The following is a 19,171-nucleotide window of genomic DNA, read 5'->3' as shown; positions in this document are numbered from 1 at the left end:
CCGGCTTTGACCTCCCCACCGTCGAAGGGATCTATCATGGTCGCTGCCCCAAAAAGGCAGCCAACATCATCAAGGACCCGCACCATCCTGGCCACACACTTATCTCACCACTGCGATCAGGAAGAAGGTACAGGAGCCTGAAGACTGTAACGTCCAGGTTCAGGGAACAGCTTCTTCCCCGCAGCCATCAGGCTATTAAACACAACAAATAAGCTATGAGCTCTGAACTACAAAATATGATATTATTATTTGTTATTTGCACTATATTTGTTCTTTATTGAACTTTTTCCCCCCCCCTTTTTGTAAACCAGCATCAGCAGTTCCTTGTTTGTACAATGCTAAGGGTATATGGCTAATCAAACCCATCTGTGTATAAATCTGGCAGCCCAGGTAAAACAGAATTGTTTCATCATGTTGATCCATGCTTTACAATTTATTGGAATTAAGTAAAATAAATCCTCTTTTTGAAAGGGTCACACAGCAGGTTAAGGGCTTTGAAGTCCGTTTCTAAATGTTAATCCAGTATTATGCGAGGCAACACCCATTGCATTTTGGAACATTAGGTTCCTGAGTTATTCCGAGTGTGAAAGCACAAGATTTGAGTTTGAGCAGATTTTATCCCTGTTAGAATCTCAGTTAAACCATCTTTTAATATCCTGAGGCTGGGGAGTGGTGACATGGACAGCAGCCAGTGAACATCCTGTGCAGTGATTTGTTTATAAAATGTGTGTCACCGTCCGATGAATGCCAGAGAGATTCAACGCAAAGCTACCCAGGGTCAAATAGCCTCGTGATGCCTTCTGAATGAGTGAATTATCAAGAATAACTTTTTTCATAGTGATCGACGTGGAGATTCTTTGACGCTTTTGGTATTAAAAACCTCAACTCTAATTGCCATCATTAGATATCCACGGGCAAAACTTCACAGCAAGGAAGTATGATGTGCTGTTGAGTATAATGCCCCTGTCCCACTTAGGAAACCTGAACGGAAACCTCTGGAGACTTTTTGCCCCACCCAAGGTTTCCTTGCGGTTCCCGGAGGTTTTTGTCGGTCTCCCTACCTGCTTCCACTACCTGCAACCTCCGGGAACCGCACGGAAACCTTACGTGGAGCGCAAAGTCTCCAGAGGTTTCCGTTCAGGTTTCCTAAGTGGGACAGAGGCATTAGTCTCAATGGCAAGCAATCAAGTAACCTGCCAAGATTAGAAATCGTTGTGAAACTATGTTTAGAAAAGTGATAGTGTACTTTGCTTTGAAACGTTGTACATCGGGTATGGTAGCTCCTTGTAATGCATTATGAAACTGAAGGTGCTGTGGTCAAGGACTCCAATCTCACATTGTGATTATATAGTTTGTCACAGGATTTGCCTCCCATTTCCAGGTGACTGCCACAAAATAAGTAGACATTGTAAATCTGTAGTGATGTAACTCCCCTTGAATTTGGTTAGTGAAGAAAAGTTGTTCTGGTCCAAATAACCTTGCAATTTTGAAACTACGCAGTGTGTGCATTGCCTTCCACTCTACACTTTTGTAATTGCAAACGCTGCTGTGTAGCTGCAGTGCCGAGGTGTAACCTTGAACTGTTCTACATGAAGATTGTAGATCTTGCATGACTGAAATATTAATTGATAAATATGGGCCTGTCGTCTTGTACGAGGTGGAATACATTCAATGGAATAAGCTGAGACAAAATTGTGATGGCCTCTTGTCCCAGGGGTGGCACAGCAGTAGAGTTGCTGCCTTACAGCGCCAGAGACCTGGGTCTGATCCTGACTATAGGTGCTGTCTGAGTTTGTACGTTCTCCCTGTGACCGCATGGGTTTTCTCTGGGTGCCCCGGTTTCCTTCCACACTACAAAGACTTAGTTTTGTAGGTTAATTGGCTTCGGTAAAAATTGTATAATTGTCCCTAGTGTGTAGGATAGTTCTAGTGTATGGGGTTTAATTTATTGTCACGTGTGGTATAGTGAAAAGCAGATGATCAGTGCGGACTCGGGGGGGGGGGGGGGGGGTGGGGCCCTCTTTCCGCGCTGTATCTCGAATGTGTAGAATGTGGATTTTTAAAAGTAGCATCTTGTGTATAAGATCGCGAGGGGAATAAACAGGTTAGTTCAGTCTTTTATCCAGAGTAGGGGAATCAAGAACCAGGGGACAAAGGTTTAAGGTGAGAGTGGAAAAATGCAATAGGAACCTGCGGAGCAACCTTTTCACAGAAGTGGCAGTTACATAGAAACATAGAAAATAGGTGCAGGAGTAGGCCATTCAGCCCTTCTAGCCAATCATCCAAAATTAGTTATATGGAGCAAGCTGCCTGAGGAAGAAGCAGCAAAGAACTGCAGGTGCCGGGTTTATAAAAGGCACAAAGTGCTGGAGTAACTCAGCGGGTCAGGCAGCATCTCTTTTGCCAGAGAAGATAGTTGAGGCAGGTACTATAACATTTAAGACATTTGGACAGGTTCATGGATAGGAAAGGTTGAGAGGGATATGGGCCAAACATGAGCAGGTGGGACTGGTGTAGATGGGGCGACTTGGTTGGCATGGGCAAGTTGGGCCAAAGGGCACTTCAACTCCCCCTCCCATTCCCAATCTGGCCTTTCTGTCCTGGGCCTCCTCCATTGCAAGTGAGGCCCAGCGCAAATTGGAGGAACAGCACCCCGTATCTCGCTTGGGTAGTTTACACCCCAACGGTATGAACATTGACTTCTCTAACTTCAGATAGCCCTTGCTTTCTCTATCCATCCCCTTCCCAGTTATCCCATTAGTCTTACTATCTCCACCATCATTCTATCTTTGTCCCGCCCCCTCCCCTGACATCAGTCTGAAGAAGGGTCTCGACCTGAAACGTCACCCATTCCTTCTCTCCAGAGATGCTGCCTCACCCGCTGAGTTACTCCAGCATTTTGTGTCTACCTTCGACATAAACCAGCATCTGCAGTTCTTTCTTACATGGGCCTGTTTCACTGCTGTATGACGCTGACTCTCATGAAAGGGCAAATTATATTTGACACCCTTGCCCAAGGTGTTGTCATGGACATGACTGCAGTATTTGTTCAAGTGGACGTTCGAAAGACATTTAAATACACAAGTCGGACCGTAGAATAAGCCAGATCGGAAACTGGGTTTGTGATGAATTGCCGGTTGTTTCTCGACTGAAGGGAAATGTTCACTGACGTCAGTGCCAGGAGCACTGGTGCGTTAGATCTAGACTATTGATTTATATTAGTGGACATGACACAATTTTGAAATATGCCTATGGCACAAATGCTTGAAACTGCAGTGAAAAGGTGATACATTTCTAGAGGGCTATGGGTGGATGACATTATAGGCAGGGAAGTGTAGGATGGTGCATATTGGTCGGGAAACGTGTAGCAATACCAATAAGTTTATTTTTGGATTCTGTGCAAGACTGATCCATAAGTAGTTGCTTTGAAGTCCTCAGTGAAAGGGCTGGGGCAGTGGTTAAACAAGTCACTAAAGTGCTACGTGTTGTGGAGTTCATGAAACATTTTGAACTGTTTACCACCAAAAATAGATTTACTTGGGCTGTCCATGTATGTTTTTTTGCTAAATAAATATTTGCAGGAAATGATGCATTTAGCATTTTAAAGTTTACTTGAATGTTTCCAGGAATGTGAGGTTAGACCAGTAAACAGAATAGACCTAATAGAAAATGTGATGTTCCTCCTGTGGCTTTATAAGGCACTGGTCAAACCGCGTTGGAAGTATCGTGAGCAGTTTTGAGCCCCATATCTGCGGAAGGGTGTGCTGGCGTTGGAGAGGGTCCTGACGAGGTTTACGAGAATGATCCTTGGAATGATTGGGTTAACATTATGAGCTCATTGAAACCCACCAAATAGTGATATGCTTGGACAGAGTGAATGTGGAGAGGATGTTGCCACAAGCGGGAGAGTCTATGATCAGAGGACGTGGCCTCAGAATAAAAGGACATACCTTTTAGAAAGGAAATGAAGAAAACTTTCTTTTAGTCAGAAAGTGCTGAATCTGTGGAGGCCAAGTCAATGGGATATTTATATGTTGGAGATTGACAGATTCTTGATTAGTAACGGAGTCGGGGAGAATGGTGTTGAGTAGGAAAGATAGATCAGCCATGATTGAATGGCGGAGTTTACTTGATGGGCCAAATGGTCTAATTATTCAAAGCATTTATAAAGATTTTGCTCGGTGATTAACATGGAAGTAAAAAGTAGAGTCCTCCAATAGCAAACTTTTAACAGAAAATGTTTAGGGTAAATACTAGGCATAATGTGCAGAAAGGTAGAATTAATGTTTTAGCTCTGAGGATCTTCAGAATTGAGAGAGGACAATTTAGTCTAGGTCGCAGAGAAGGTGGAGGAGGCCAATGGGCTGAACAAAAGGGATTTCTGGGAAGGGTGCAACAGTATGGCAGTGCTTATCGTTATCATGTGCTGCTTCTGTTGTAAAGAGTTGCTGATCCCAGTGATTGAAGGTTTGATAACCAAAGGCTAAAAAAGCAGAATTGACTTGAGCTTTTAAACGCCTCAAAGAACCAGAAGCAGTTTAATCATAGCTTTCAGAAGGCCTGTAGAAATATAAGATTAAAGGTGGAAAGATAAGATTAACTTAATCACTGTTCAAAGAGTCGAGACTCATTCTGGGCCCAATGAGCAGTCATTGCTAGATTATTGTGGAATTCTGCATCGTCTTTCATTTTTACTTAATAAATATCACAATGTATTTTGGAAATGTTTACTCAGCATTCTTACATAACGAAACTGGCTCCTAACACTTTTCTCAATAGGGAGCATTCACTATTTTCAGCTACTGTCATAAATCCTTTAATTGGGTCGCAGATTTGTACCAGAGCTCCAGGCTGTTTTTTAAAGCAATTTTAAAGCCTGTTACTGACCTTCTCTTTATTTCTTTGCAATTTGGACCTGTGTTCAAACTGTTTTGAATGGTTCAATAGTGGTTTTATTGATCACATATGCAACTGCACAATAAAATTATTTCTGCATTTGAGTTTGAGTTTAGTTTATTGTCAAGTGGACAGTGAAAAGCTTATTAAACGTATATTACACATGCGGGCGCCGCCATATAAGACACAGCATATAAGATTATTAAGGGTGCACAAAAATGCTGGAGAATCTCAGCAGGTGCAGCAGCATTTATGGAGCGAAGGAAATAGGCAATGTTTCGGGCCAAAACCCTTCTTCAGTTCCTTCTTAAAGATTATTAAGGGATTGGACACGCTAGAGACAGGAAACATGTTCCAGATGTTGGGGGAGTCCAGAACCAGGGGTCACAGTTTAAGAATAAGGTGTAGGCCATTTAGAACGGAGACGAGGAAAAACTTTTACCCAGAGAGTTGTGAATCTGCGGAATTCTCTGCCTCAGAAGGCAGTGGAGGCCAATTCTGGATGCTTTCAAGAGAGGGTTAGATAGAGCTCTTAAAGATAGCGGAGTCAGGGAATATGGTGGGAAGGCAGGAACAGGGTACTGAATGTGGATGATCAGCCATGATCACAGTGAATGGCGGTGCTGACTCAAAGGGCCGCATGACCTACTCCTGCACTTATTGCCTATTGTCTATTGTCATATTTTGGCACCATTTCCAAAGTCCGGTTGGCCCACGTGCTTGATGTACTGGGGCAGTTCCCGCGAACCAACGTCCTTCTCCAAGAAATATTTCCAAGAAATGATGTGGCTTTTGTATGTTGCTTGAAAAGATCCTCTGATTCTGCAGTTTTCTCGATTAGTAATCAATATTCTGTTTGTTAGGTTCCAACTGATGGAAGCGCTGGATTGTTGGCAACGGAACCCCAAATTGCCATGTTCTGTGGCAAGCTGAACATGCACGTCAATGTACAGACCGGCAAGTGGGTTTCTGATCCCTCCGGAATGAACAGCTGCTTTGGCACAAAAGAAGGAATATTGCGATACTGTCAAGAGGTAGGTGCACTGTTGTTAAAGGGCTGCGGCCTGTTGTTCATCTGACTTTGATATATATTCTGGTGACTTTAGACCATAAGGCATAGGAGCAGAATTACATCATTCATCCCATCGAGTTGACTCTACCATTCAATCATGACTGATCTATTTTTCCCCCACAACTCCAATCTTCTGCGTTCTCCCCATAACCTTTGGTGCCCGTACTAATCAAGAACCTATCAATCTCGGCTTTAAAAATACCCAATGTCTTGACCTCCATGGCCTTCTGTAGCATTGGGTTGCACAGATTCACCACTCTCTAACTGCAGAAATTCCTCCTCATCTCCATTTTAAAGAGGTTATTTTATTCTGAGTCAGTGCCCTCTGAGTCTAGACTCTCCCATTACTGGAAACATCCTTTCCAAGACCATTCTAGCCCTTTCATTATCTGGTAGGTTTCAATGAGATTCCCCCCTCACCCTTCTAAACTCTGGCCCCCCATCCTTCTAAACTCTGGCCCAAAGAGTCCAGAAGCCCCCTCATCTTTCTAAACTGATTACAGGCCCAGAGCCATCAAACGGCCCTCGTTTGTTAACCCAATCCTCCCCACATTTAGAAGGTAATGACGCTATGCATTAGGAAAGTAATGATATGGCAAATGCATCGTGCTTTTAAACAAAATAGCCAATTTATACCCAAAGACAATCATTTAATAATTTGAGAAGGCTTTTTAATATAATGTACTCTCATAATGAGGACAATGAAGATATTTCAGTTGTCACGTTGGATGCAGAGAAGGCATTTGATCAAGTAGATGGCAGTATTTATACAAGGTACTCCAAAAATTTAATACGGGAGAGAATTTTATTAGATGGATTAAACTACTTTACGCTGATTTCAGTTCATGATGCGGATAGATCTACATCTCCGAATACAGATTTGAAAAATTCTCTTTTAAGGGGCCTTCTCTTCTATTTCTACTTTCCACTTTCTCTCTTCCTTTTTTATTTTTTATATACACACTTCACGTTTTTCTACTCTCTACCATCTATTTTTCCACTTTTTCCTCTTTCTATTGTTTTCTTTTTCTTGTCTTGCTTACTTCCTTCTCATAACATAAAACTAGAGGTTGTACATAGAATGGATTACGGTATTACATAGTTGGCACCTAAAATTAGGTTCCACTGTACTGTTTTGTGCTGTATTAACTTCTAATAAAATAAACAAAACAAAAAAAAAAAAAACAAAAAAAAAATAGTATTTTCATAATTATGTAGAAAGTCATGCAGTTTCCATTTTGTAACTAATTCTCCCAGGGGGCATGTTATCCTAGGTCATCCTGCATTGTTAGACTGTCACCTTGAACTGCTGCATGCTGTATGGTTATAGAGGTCTATAATACTGAGAGACGTAGACAAGGTGCATGATCAGTCTCTTTGCCCCTTGGGTTCCTATTAAATTTTCCCCTCACAAATTTGTGCCCTTTAGTTTAAATGTGAGGGGGGGAGAGATTTAATAAGAACCTAAGGGGCTACTTTTTCCCTAAGGGAATGAGATGTTAGCGGAAGCGATTCGGGTGCAATTACAACAGGTGGTTTGTAAAGGATGAGATGATTATGAGATACATACGGGCAAACGGGAGTAGCTAGGGTTGGTTGCCGTGGATGAGTTGGGCAGAAGTGCTTGTTTCTGTGCTGTATAATCTATGAAAGTGCTCTTACAATGTTGGCAATCGGCAGGGTGGTAATAATGAGACCCAGTGACAATGAACAAAAGACCAGTGAATTTCCAAGATGGACCAGCGTTTGACGGAGGATCAATTGGAGGCATCATTATTTTAATGTATCTTATTTGAAGGGCTCAGAGTGGGGAATCCTTGCTGCGGTGTGTTCTGATGAGTAGCTGAGCACCCTGACGCAGGGGTAGAGTTGCTGCCTAATGCCCCTGTTCCAGTTAGGAAACCTGAACGGAAACCTCTGGAGATTTGCGCCTCACCCAAGGTTTCCGTGCGGTTCCCGGAGGTTTTTGTCAGTCTTCCTCCCTGCTTCCACTACCTGCAACCACCTGCAACCTCCGGGAATGGCACGGAAACCTTGGGTGGGGCGCAAAGTCTCCAGAGGTTTCCGTTCAGGTTTCCTAAGTGGGACAGGGGCATTACAACGCCAAAGACCCGTGTTTGTTCCCGACTATGGGTACTGTCTGTACAGAGTTTGTATGTTCTCCCCGTGACCGCGTGGGTTTCCCTGGGTGCTCCGGTTTCCTCCCACGCTCCAAAGACCATATAACCATATAACAATTACAGCACGGAAACAGGCCATCTCGACCCTTCTAGTCCGTGCCGAACATATAATCTCCCCTAGTCCCATATACCAGCGCTCAGACCATAACCCTCCATTCCCTTCCCATCCATATAACTATCCAATTTATTTTTAAATGATAAAAACGAACCTGCCTCCACCACCTTCACTGGAAGCTCATTCCACACAGCTACCACTCTCTGAGTAAAGATGTTTCCCCTCATGTTACCCCTAAACTTCAGTCCCTTAATTCTCAAGTCATGTCCCCTTGTTTGAATCTTCCCTACTCTCAGTGGGAAAAGCTTTTCCACGTCAACTCTGTTTATAGTACTGCTACAATTAACCTGCAAAGATGTACTGCTTTGCAGGTTAATTGGCTTTGGTAAAGCTTGTAAATTGACCCCAGTATGTAGGAATGTGCTAGTGTGTGGGGATCGCTGTTCGGCGCAGACTCGGCGGGCAGAAGGGTCTGTTTCCACGCTTTATCTCTAAACTAAAGTAAATTGATATGACGTTTTTCTGCCACCATCTTCTATTGCGCATGGAAGCAATCCCCGAATGTCTCTGCACATTTGTTTTCTTGCTCTTCCCTTAACATCTGCCCTCATCCGTATGTTTTACCTGTGGGATGTTCAAGTCCCCCATGACAGGTGCTTTATGATTTTCCAACGCCAACCTTGCCCAACTGAGCAACTTTATCTGTCTGCTCGTATAGTGGTGATTCAGCACCGATACCAATTAGCAATCTGCTACCCTGAATTAGCTAGTTCTTTCCATGTTGTTTCACTTGTGTGTTGCATGGATTATATGTATATATGTATGTGTGTGTGTCTATCGTTCCTCATTTCCCACAGGCCTACTTTTGTGCACAGAGTTGTCCTCTTCATTCTCACTTGGCCATCCCTGATGTTGGTCATGTATTCGAGGCTACACCTGCATCTCAGTACCTGCATGTCTCCCAAATTACAATTCATTTTTCTTTGTGCTCCGTGTTTGTGTATCAATGGTATTCGATCAGCAATGCAAATATACCGGGTTTTTTTTAAATCTGCTTAGTCTGCTGTCTTATTAACTCTGAATCAGTCCACTTCTCCATATATGTATATATATTGGATAGTTATATGGATGGGAAGGGAATGGAGGGTTATGGTCTGAGCGCAGGTATATGGGACTAGGGGAGATTATGTGTTCGGCACGGACTAGAAGGGTCGAGATGGCCTGTTTCCGTGCTGTAATTGTAATATGGTTATATGTGTAGGATAGAACTGCAGATGCTGGTTTAAATCGAAGGTAGACACAAAATGCTGTAGTAACTCAACGGGGCAGGCAGCATCTCTGGAGAGAAGGAATGGGTGACGTTTCGGGTCGAAACGTCACCCATTCCTTCTCTCCGAGAGATGCCGCCTGTCCCGCTGAGCCACTTCTCCATTTATGTTCTCCTTAAGGACATTGTTGCCTGTGTGATTTGCTGAAATTTAATCCGTTGCATATACCGTGCTTTGGAAGGACTACACGGATTTTGTAACTTATAGATATTGTTCGGAGCATTAGGATTAAAATAGACACAAATCCTTTAATAGTGATTCTTGACCCTTGGTGCCTCCCGTTTCATCCATCCACCCCCCTCCCCCACACCACTACAATATCTTGCGCTGCTCCAGTACTCTGCATTTGTTAGTTCTTTGCCTGCAGCCTGTGCAGGCCGATCGCCGTAGCCTGCAGTCAAATTCCATGGATGTTTGGAGAAATGCATTGTTTCCCAGCCTAACAAATCCTTTGTTCATTTCATCACGGAACCTGCCCTCCAGGCTAATACCATTGCATTTGTATAATGGTTTAATGGAGCTATGCAGCACAGATACAAGCCCTTCGACTCACCTGCACCACGGTAGCCAACTTTCTCACTCCCAAATAAGGGACAAAAGGTCAAAATACGGGACAAATTCCCGACGGCAATTCGTTGACCAACTCGGCCGTGGCTGGGTGAATGATGAGTTGGCCCGGGTGCTGGACTGCACACAAAGCCCAGCCGGCGGGCCAGCTGAGGAGTTTTTGCCCGCCCAACGTCGCATGCAATGTCCGGCGCCCCGTCCAACTCATGAACCGATGATCGGCCATGAGAAGGAGGGGTGGTGGTGGTGGTGTCGGCGGTAAGCGAAGGTCGGACAGCTGGCCGGGCTGCCGACCGAAGGGGCCACGGGCGAGGTGCTGCTGCTGCACTCCATGGGCTGCACTACGTCGGGACGGGTGAGACGGGGCTGGCACGACAGTCCCCTCGACCCATTCTAGTCCAGCCGAAACATCACCTAGTCCTTCTCTCCATAGATGCTGCCTCACCTGCTGAGTTCCTCCAGAATTTTTGTCTACCTTAGATTTTTCCAGCATCTACAGTTCTTTCTTAAACAAGGCTGCTAAGGTTGATCTGTTTGTGGCATTGATTTAAAGATTAACATTGGCCAGGGAACTTTCATGCCGTCGACTTGTATCTCGCTCCTGAGGAGCAACTATTTCACTCAAAGGGTGGAGGATTCGCTCCTGAGGAGCAACTATTTCACTCAAAGGACACTTGGACAGGTACATGGATAGGAATGTTTTCGAGTGAGATGGACTAAATGTGGGCAAATGGGACTAGAGGATACAAAATGGACTGAGCTAACTGGGCAGTTCAGGAGGTGGTTGGAGAGGGTGGGTCATGGAAGGTACCCTGATTTAAAGAATTTATTTACTTACGGGCTAATAATGGGAAAAAAGCTACAAATTCTGGATAAATGCGAACCAACAATGTTTTATGTTTGAGTCTGAGATGGACTAAGCAGGTGGGCAAAAGACGTGGGTTTCTGGACTATTACAGCTCAAAAAAAACAAACAAATGGGTAACCTGGTAACGGATAAAACAAAAAAAACAGACTTGGTTGGTGCCCCTTTCTGCGGAGTAACTCGAGCGAGTTTCAGGAGTAAACTGGGGCAGTTCCCAGGTAGCATCGCTGGAGAACTTCTACCTTTTTCTTAAAGCTCAAAAAAAATGAAGCGGTACAAAAAATGTATTAAGATATATGTGTTGTGTAGGATTGTAATTTACCGTACTTCTAATAAAAATAAAATTTTAAAAAAAAAGGAACGTTTTGGGTCAGGACCTTTCTCCCAATCCAAACGTCACCTGTCCATGTTCACCAGAGATGCTGCCTGACCCGCCGAGTTACTCCAGCACTTTTTGTGTCCTTTCCTGTAAATCAGCATCTAGTTCCTTGTTTATACCAGCTTAGATAGGGTATTTTAGTCGGCATGGGCCATTTGGGTTTAAGGGCTTGTTTCCGTGCTGTATGACTCTGTGATTCTGATAAACTCTCCAATTAAGAAAGACTGCACCCCTGGAGGCACTGCATTCAGTCGGTGCTAGAACCTAGCTCCCTGACCTGAATCTAATGTGCCTGTCGCACGTATGCAAATTTTTCGGCGACTGCCGGCACCCATGATAGGTCGCCGAAAATGTTCAATATATTGAAAATTCAGCGGCCACCAGAAAGACACTACGACTCTTTCGATGACTGAGGAGACGACTCACGACCATACAGGCGACATGTCGCGGGGTGAAGCCTGTATGGTCGTGAGTAGTCGCCCAAAGTGTCGTACCTTGTTCTGGTCGCCGCTGGATTTTCAACATGTTGAAAATTTTCGGAGACCTGCTGTGACTATGACGGGTGCCGGCAAGTCGCTGAAAAAATCGGGTAAGTGGGACAGGCCCTTAAAAACACACTGTTGGATGTTGGATTCAGACCAGATATCATGTTGGGTGTTAATTTTATGCCCAAGTACATCTCTGTTCAATGCTGTGCTGGAACGTCAACCTCGATTTCTTTTATGCCCAAGGCTCCCGAATGGAATTAAACAACTTCCTAATTCGGAGGTAAGTGCCAACCTAACTGAATTATACAGCAAACATGTCTGATACAGGTAGTCCAGCTATAACACATGCTTCCATTACACATTGGATATAATGCAGGTGATGAATTCCCAAACACTCTTATTATGCTAGGTACACAAAAATGCTGGAGAAACTCAGCGGGTGCAGCAGCATCTATGGAGCGAAGGAAATAGGTGACATTTCGGGCCAAAACCCTTCTTCAGACTCGAACACAAAAATGCTGGAGAAACTCAGCGGGTGCAGCAGCATCTATGGAGCGAAGGAAATAGGCGATGTTTCGGGCCGAAACGTCGCCTATTTCCTTCGCTCCATAGATGCTGCTGCGCCCGCTGAGTTTCTCCAGAATTTTTGTGTACCTTCGATCTTCCAGCATCTGCAGTTCCTTCTTATTATGCTCGCTAGATGAAAATTGTATTTGTGATACTGTTTTCTGGTTCCCAGTCAAATCGAGTTGTAGCCAATTTCAATTGGGAACTTGAAACCCACTTAAACGATACTTTGGAAATTGACAAGCAGGAATGTGGGCGACACGGTGGCATAACGGTAGAGCTACTGCCTTACAGCGCCAGAGACCTGGGTTCGATCCTGACCACGAGGGCTGTCTGGACAGGGTTTGTACCTTCTCCTCGTCACCTGCGTGGGTTTTCTCTGAGATCTTCGCTTTCCTCTCATACTCCAAAGATGCTCAGGTTTGTAGGTTAATTGGCTTGGTATAAGTGTCAAATTGTCCCTAGTGTGTGTAAGGTAGTGTTAATATGCGGGGATGCTAATCGGTGGGCCGAATGGCATGTTTCCGCTCTGTATCTCTAAACAAAACTAAAAAAGTTTTGCATCCAGTATAGGCTCTAATATATTCTAATATACTGACCTAGCAATGGTGAAGGACTCGTGTATTTCTAAGCTGGGGTGTCGTACTACTAGGGTGCGTATCTGCAGGCACACACATTCCATTCAGTGCCAGAGGTTAAAATATCAAAAGAAATTTGGGTTTGAGTTTAAAAACTAGCTGTGGTAGACCCGAGCAGTAGGCCTATTGCCATTTCGGAACCTACTCAGATTTATGGTTGTGAAAATCTGGCAGTGGGAAAGATTTTAAATATACATAATCTCATTCAAAGTGTTAAATAATGGTTTCAGAAATGTCTTGTGGGGTGTTAATGCTGTACTTGAAAAAGAAGCCATTGTGAATGATTTATCATTCTGCCACGAAGTGTAAAAAATATTATCCATATGAAGCATCTACTCTGCATATTTTAAAGCAAAAACTGTAAATAAACAATTGATTTTGGTTCCCCTTTTTTTCACCTCCGTATAGTTAAGGCGTGCTGAATAAAGCACCACATGAATGACAAAAAGTAATTCAAAGATCATCCTTTATCACCTTTACCAAAGTGCAGAGTATTCCTCGCTAATCAGGCTCAAATGTTCAAATCGTGGAAAACACTCCACTCTGATTTGGAGGACATGAGCACATGATCTTGTATTATTTTAGGTGCCTAAACAGATCTAGTTGATCCCTCTAAATGTGCAGGAAGCTCAGATTTTTGCCCAAAAAAAATGTAAATAAAAGTCAGACAAGACAAAGCAAAATAAATAAACCTAATGAATTTAGCTATTTAATTGTTCAAATGGAAGCCCTCATAAGATGCATTATTAATTAACATTTTAAGTCCTGTGAAAGTGCATTTTACTGGAATACATTTATGACAGATATATTCAAGTTGTGGCTCTCTGGAATCTTCGCCAGGGTAAATTGTTGCACCTTGTTAGATGGGGAGATAAAGCAAAACTGTAAGACCTTCAGCCCCCCGAATCCACGCCAAGCATCGACCACACATTAGACTAATTCTACACTAATCAACAGGCGAGACCAAGCACAGGCTCTGTGATCGTTTTGCTGAATGCCTCCGATCAGTCCACCTAAACCTACCTGATCTCCCGGTTGCTCAACACTTCAACTCCCCTTCCCATTCCCACACTGAACCTTTCTGTCCCGGGCCTCCTCCACTGTCAGAGTGAGGCCCAGTGCAAATTGCAGGAACAGCACCTCATATTTCGCTTGGGTAACTTCTACCCCAGCGGTATGAACATTGACTTCTCTAACTTCAAGTAGCCCTTGCTTTCCCTCCCTCTCCATCCCCTCCCCCTTCCCAGTTCTCCTACCAGTCTTACTGTCTCTCTGTACCGCCCACTCCCCTGACATCAGTCTGAAGAAGGGTCTCGACCCGAAAAGTCAGCCATTCCTTCTCTCCAGAGATGCTGTCTGTCCCGCTGAGTTACTCCAGCATTTTGTCTATCTACACTAATCTAATCCAGCTTTATTCTCTACATACGGTTATCAATTTCCCCCATATTCTACCGCTCACCTACATGGCGAAATTTACAGCTGCCAATTAACCTGACAACCCACACGTCTTTGGGATGTAGGGGGAAAATGGAGGAAACCCATAGGGTCACAGAGAATGTGCAAACTCCACACAGACAGCACCCATCAAACAATTTTAGTCAGTTAATTAATTTATGACAATGATGTAACCTATTAATTAAAAAAGAAAAGTCAGATATTTGTTTGATTTAGTTTATTATTATCGTTACGTGTACCGAGATACAGCAAAAAGATTTGCGCTATCTAATCAAATCATATCACACTCGAGTACAATCAAGCCATATACAAGTACACCTAATGTGCCATGAAAAATAGCAAAGTGCAAAATATAGACTTGCAGGTTTAAAGTGCAAGGTCCACAATGGGGTAGATTGGGAGATGGGGACTCCACCCTAGCTTGTCAGAGACCATGGTCTGTCTGTCTGCTGGAGACGAATTGGACAAGTCTGTAACCATAAAAATCCACTGTTGGTGAGAGATGTGATATGAAAAATTCAACCTTTTTGGATGCTATTCAATTCGCAGCAGCCCAATCTCTCTAGAATGCTGAATCAGTGAACAGAATGAAATTGATTTGCTCTGTAGGAGCTCCAATCTGTGATGGTTCCTGGCAGGGGGTTACAAACTGATCCTTGCCGTTGAAATGTCAAGTATGGTGCGTGGCTTCGAGCAAGGTAATGCAATATGTCACTTTGAATACGTAAAAAGATGCAATGGATGTCAAGACCTTGGCACGGTACGCTGTTCATCACATATTTTTAAACGCTATTTCAAATTGATGAGGAAATGGAAAAAAAATAATTGTTTGGTGACCCAATTTCTCCTTTTGCTCCTTCCAGTTGGTTTATGCTTTGGTGGATCAATGGACAATAGATAATAGGTGCAGGAGTAGGCTATTCGGCCCTTCGAGCCAGCAGCACCATTCAATGTGATCATGGCTGATCATCCCCAATCAGTACCCCGTTCCTGCCTCCTCCCCATATCCCCTGACTCTGCTATTTGTAAGAGCCCTATCTGGCTCTCTCTTGAAAGCATCCAGAGAGCCCGCCTCCACCGCCCTCTGAGGCAGAGAATTCCACAATCAGTTAGAATGGTTAACAAGGTGACGGAAATACATATTTCATGCAAAACAGAATGTTGGATTCCAATTAGCCTTTGGCTAGTCTGGCCTTATTGTGATTGTAGACACATCATTGTTGCTATCCTTTTGATTATATCCAAATGGCCAAGCAAGCACTAACTGCTCAGCGGCAGAGAGAACTGTGTCAAATTCTGGGCATTAACGTCTCAGGTGACCAATCCTGGGCTGATCACATAAAAGACATTTCAATGTATCTACTGTAAAGAGATTTGGCATGTTGCCAAATATTCTAACATTTCTACAGATGTACCTGTAGAAAGTATCCTGTCTGGTGTATCATGGCCTGGCACGACAATGGCAACATGAGAACACAAGGGGTTAGAGCAGACGTGGGGAACCTTTTCATGTTGGAAGGCCGCATTAAGTTAGCTGTAATCTAATAAGGCCGCATCCAAGAAACTTCAATTAGATATAGGATTGTTTAGTTGAATCTTCTTTTACTCTGGTATTTTAAATACGTTCATTTTAAGATCATTAAAAGACGAACAAAAACATATTACAGGTGCACAACCTTTTATCCGGAGTTCCAGAAACCGAAAAGCTCCGAACACCGGCCATTTTTTCCAGATGTCGTCTGCGCACCAAAGCTCGCGTTTGGCGCCAAACCTGACCCAAAACGACCCACGGTCAACCCAGGTCTGTACTACTGTAGCGGCTGCCTCCTCCCTGGAGACCGGAAGACGCTTAAACATCTGTAAATCATTGCTTAAATGTTAGTCAGTTAGTTTGGAGGGCTTTTACGTGAAGGGGGGTGAAGGGGTAAACTTTAATTCTTAGTCCCCTACCTGGTCGGAGAGGCGGGGAGCGGTCAATGCCTTACCGGGTCGCTGTGCAGTAAGCTCCGCAGCGCTGTGGCCGGTGGGGCAGCGGGCGGCACCGGTTGTAGCTCCGACCCCGGCAACTCTACCCCTGGCTGCGAGGCGCTCCAAATCCAGCGCGGCCCGCGGCCGGTCACCCCAGCTCCGTGAATGTCGGGAGTCGGCGGCGTCGCAGCGCTGGGTGCGGTCAATGCCTTACCAGGTCGCCGTGCGGCAAGCTCCGGAGCGCTGTGGCCGCCGACCCAACATTCGCGGAGCGTCGCTGGATTTGGAGCCTCGCAGCCAGGGGTAGAGTTGCCGGGGTCGGAGCTCCAACCAGCGCGGCCCGCGGCCGGACGGAGCCCCCAGCTCCGCGGCTCCAAATCCAGCGACGCTCCGCGAATGTTGGAAGAAGGCGGCCACAGCGCTCCGGAGCTTGCCGCACGGCGACCCGGTAAGGCATTGCCCGCTCCCCGCTGGTATCCCAGCGCTGCGACGTCCGGCCGCGGGCCGCGCTGGATTTGGAGCGCCTCGCAGTCAGGGGTAGAGTTGCCGGGGTCGGAGCTACAACCGGCGCCGCCCGCGGCCGGACGGAGCCCCCAGCTCCGCGAGGTTGGGAGTCGCCGACCAGGTAGGTAGGGGACTAAGAATTAAAGTTTCCCCCTTCACCCCTACACCACCACCACCACATAAAATCCCTCCAAATTAACTGACTAACATTTATGCAATGGGTCTCCGGGGAGGAGGCAGCTGCTCCAGACTTTTCAAGCCGCCCGCGCTACCTACCTAATCTACGCTAAAAATCTTCCATTCTGAAATCCGAAAATGTCCGAAATCCGACAAGTGTCTGGTCCCAAGGCTTTCGGATAAAAGGTTGTGCACCTGTAATAAAAATAAAAGGATTTGTTCTACAAAATTTGGATTAATTCAAAAGGCCGCACTTAATGGCCTAGAAGGCCACAGGTTCCCCACCCTGGGTTAGAGTGATCTATCATGGGCACAGCCCTCTCACCATAGGAAGTATCTGCACAGGGTGATGCCCCGTGAAGATGGCTTCTATCATCGAGGATCCCCACCATCTGGGTTTGCCCTCTGCTCGCCGCTGCCATCAGGCGGGAGGTACAGAAACCTGAGGTCCCACACCACCAGGTTCAGGGACAACTACTTTCCTACAACCATCAGGTTCTTGAATCGTCCTGCAAAACCTAATCCTGTACAGGGTCTTGGTGAGACCACACCTGGAGTATTGCGTACAGGTTTGGTCTCCTAATCTGAGGAAAGACATTCTTGCCATAGAGGGAGTACAGAGAAGGTTCACCAGACTGATTCCTGGGATGTCAGGACTTTCATATGAAGAACGACTGGATAGACTTGGCTTGTACTCGCTAGAATTTAGAAGATTGAGGGGGGATCTTATAGAAACTTACAAAATTCTTAAGGGGTTGGACAGGCTAGATGCAGGAAGATTGTTCCTGATGTTGGGGAAGTCCAGAACAAGGGGGTCACAGTTTAAAGATAAGGGGGAAATCTTTTAGGACCAAGATGAGAAAAACATTTTTCACAACAGAGAGTGGTGAATCTGTGGAATTCTCTGCCACAGAAGGTAGTTGAGGCCAGTTCATTGGCTATATTTAAGAGGGAGTTAGATGTGGCCCTTGTGGCTAAATGGATCAGGGGGTATGGAGAGAAGGCAGGTACAGGATACCGAGTTGGATGATCAGCCATGATCATATTGAATGGCGGTGCAGGCTCGAAGGGCCGAATGGCCTACTCCTGCACCTATTTTCTATGTTTCTACCATAACAAGAAAGCACAATGGGCCACCTCTTGCATTACCATGGACTTGTATCGTTTTTTTAATCGTGTGCTGTGCTAATTAATGCCCATCTTTGCAGTCTCTTTCTCTCAGATTTTTGAGTAATTTGTGTTTGTCAGAGTCTGTGCCAATGTTGCTGCTGTCAGCAAGTTTTCATTCTAATTGGATCTCACCGCATGACAATATAATTAACTTGACTTAAAGCTGCTGAATTTAGCCAGGCAATTGGGAACGTGCAAAGTATTCACTGGACTTTGGATGTTGTGTGTCCATATCCCATGCATAAATAAGACAATGGTTGTCCCAACTTAAGGAATGTGCTTTGGACAGAACAGCCTTGTTATTGTCGTGTAGTAAAACTGGTGTTCATCTTCAATTATCTAATCAAGGTATTTCTGAAGAGTTCTTCGGCTTAAAGGGTCCTAGCCATCCAGGTAATCATGAAACATCATCTTTGCTACCAAGTCCCAATCCAAGAATACTTTCATCATTGTTAATGTGTTTTGGTCTATATAAAATCATACCAACCTGTCTATTATATATAATATACATATCATTTATATTTTTATATAACAACCATAGAACAGTACAGCACAGGAACAGACCCTTTGACCTGCAGTGGCTGTACCGAGCACGATGCCAAGGTAAACTAGTCCCATCTGCCTACACATAATTCGTATCTCTCCATGCTAAAATCCTCACAATCACCACTTATATCTGCCTCCACCACCACCCCTGGCCGCTCCCACTCTGTTTTATTTTAAAATATCTCTTTTTAAACCTTAATCCTCTGACTTTAAAGCCGACTAGTCTTTGAGAGAGAGGTTCTAGCTGTCTACCCCGAGTCACAATTTTTTTGTATTTATATCAGGCATCCCCTCCTCCCCAATATCTGGCAGTTAT

General features: G+C 44.6%; 1 protein-coding gene across 6 annotated transcripts in view; it reads left to right on the top strand.

Moving 5' to 3' along the window:
- LOC129703041 (amyloid-beta precursor protein-like) overlaps positions 1-19,171 on the top strand; it is a 162,891-nt gene that overhangs the window by 38,190 nt on the left and 105,530 nt on the right. For all 6 annotated transcript variants that reach the window (XM_055645225.1, XM_055645229.1, XM_055645224.1 and 3 more), the window contains exon 2: positions 5,760-5,930. In XM_055645225.1, coding sequence (XP_055501200.1) covers positions 5,760-5,930 — 171 coding nt within the window. The remainder of the gene's footprint in view (positions 1-5,759; positions 5,931-19,171) is intronic.

Source organism: Leucoraja erinacea, chromosome 13 (genome assembly GCF_028641065.1).
Source record: "Leucoraja erinacea ecotype New England chromosome 13, Leri_hhj_1, whole genome shotgun sequence".
NCBI lineage: Eukaryota > Metazoa > Chordata > Chondrichthyes > Rajiformes > Rajidae > Leucoraja > Leucoraja erinaceus.
This window is presented reverse-complemented; position numbering and strand designations above follow the sequence as displayed.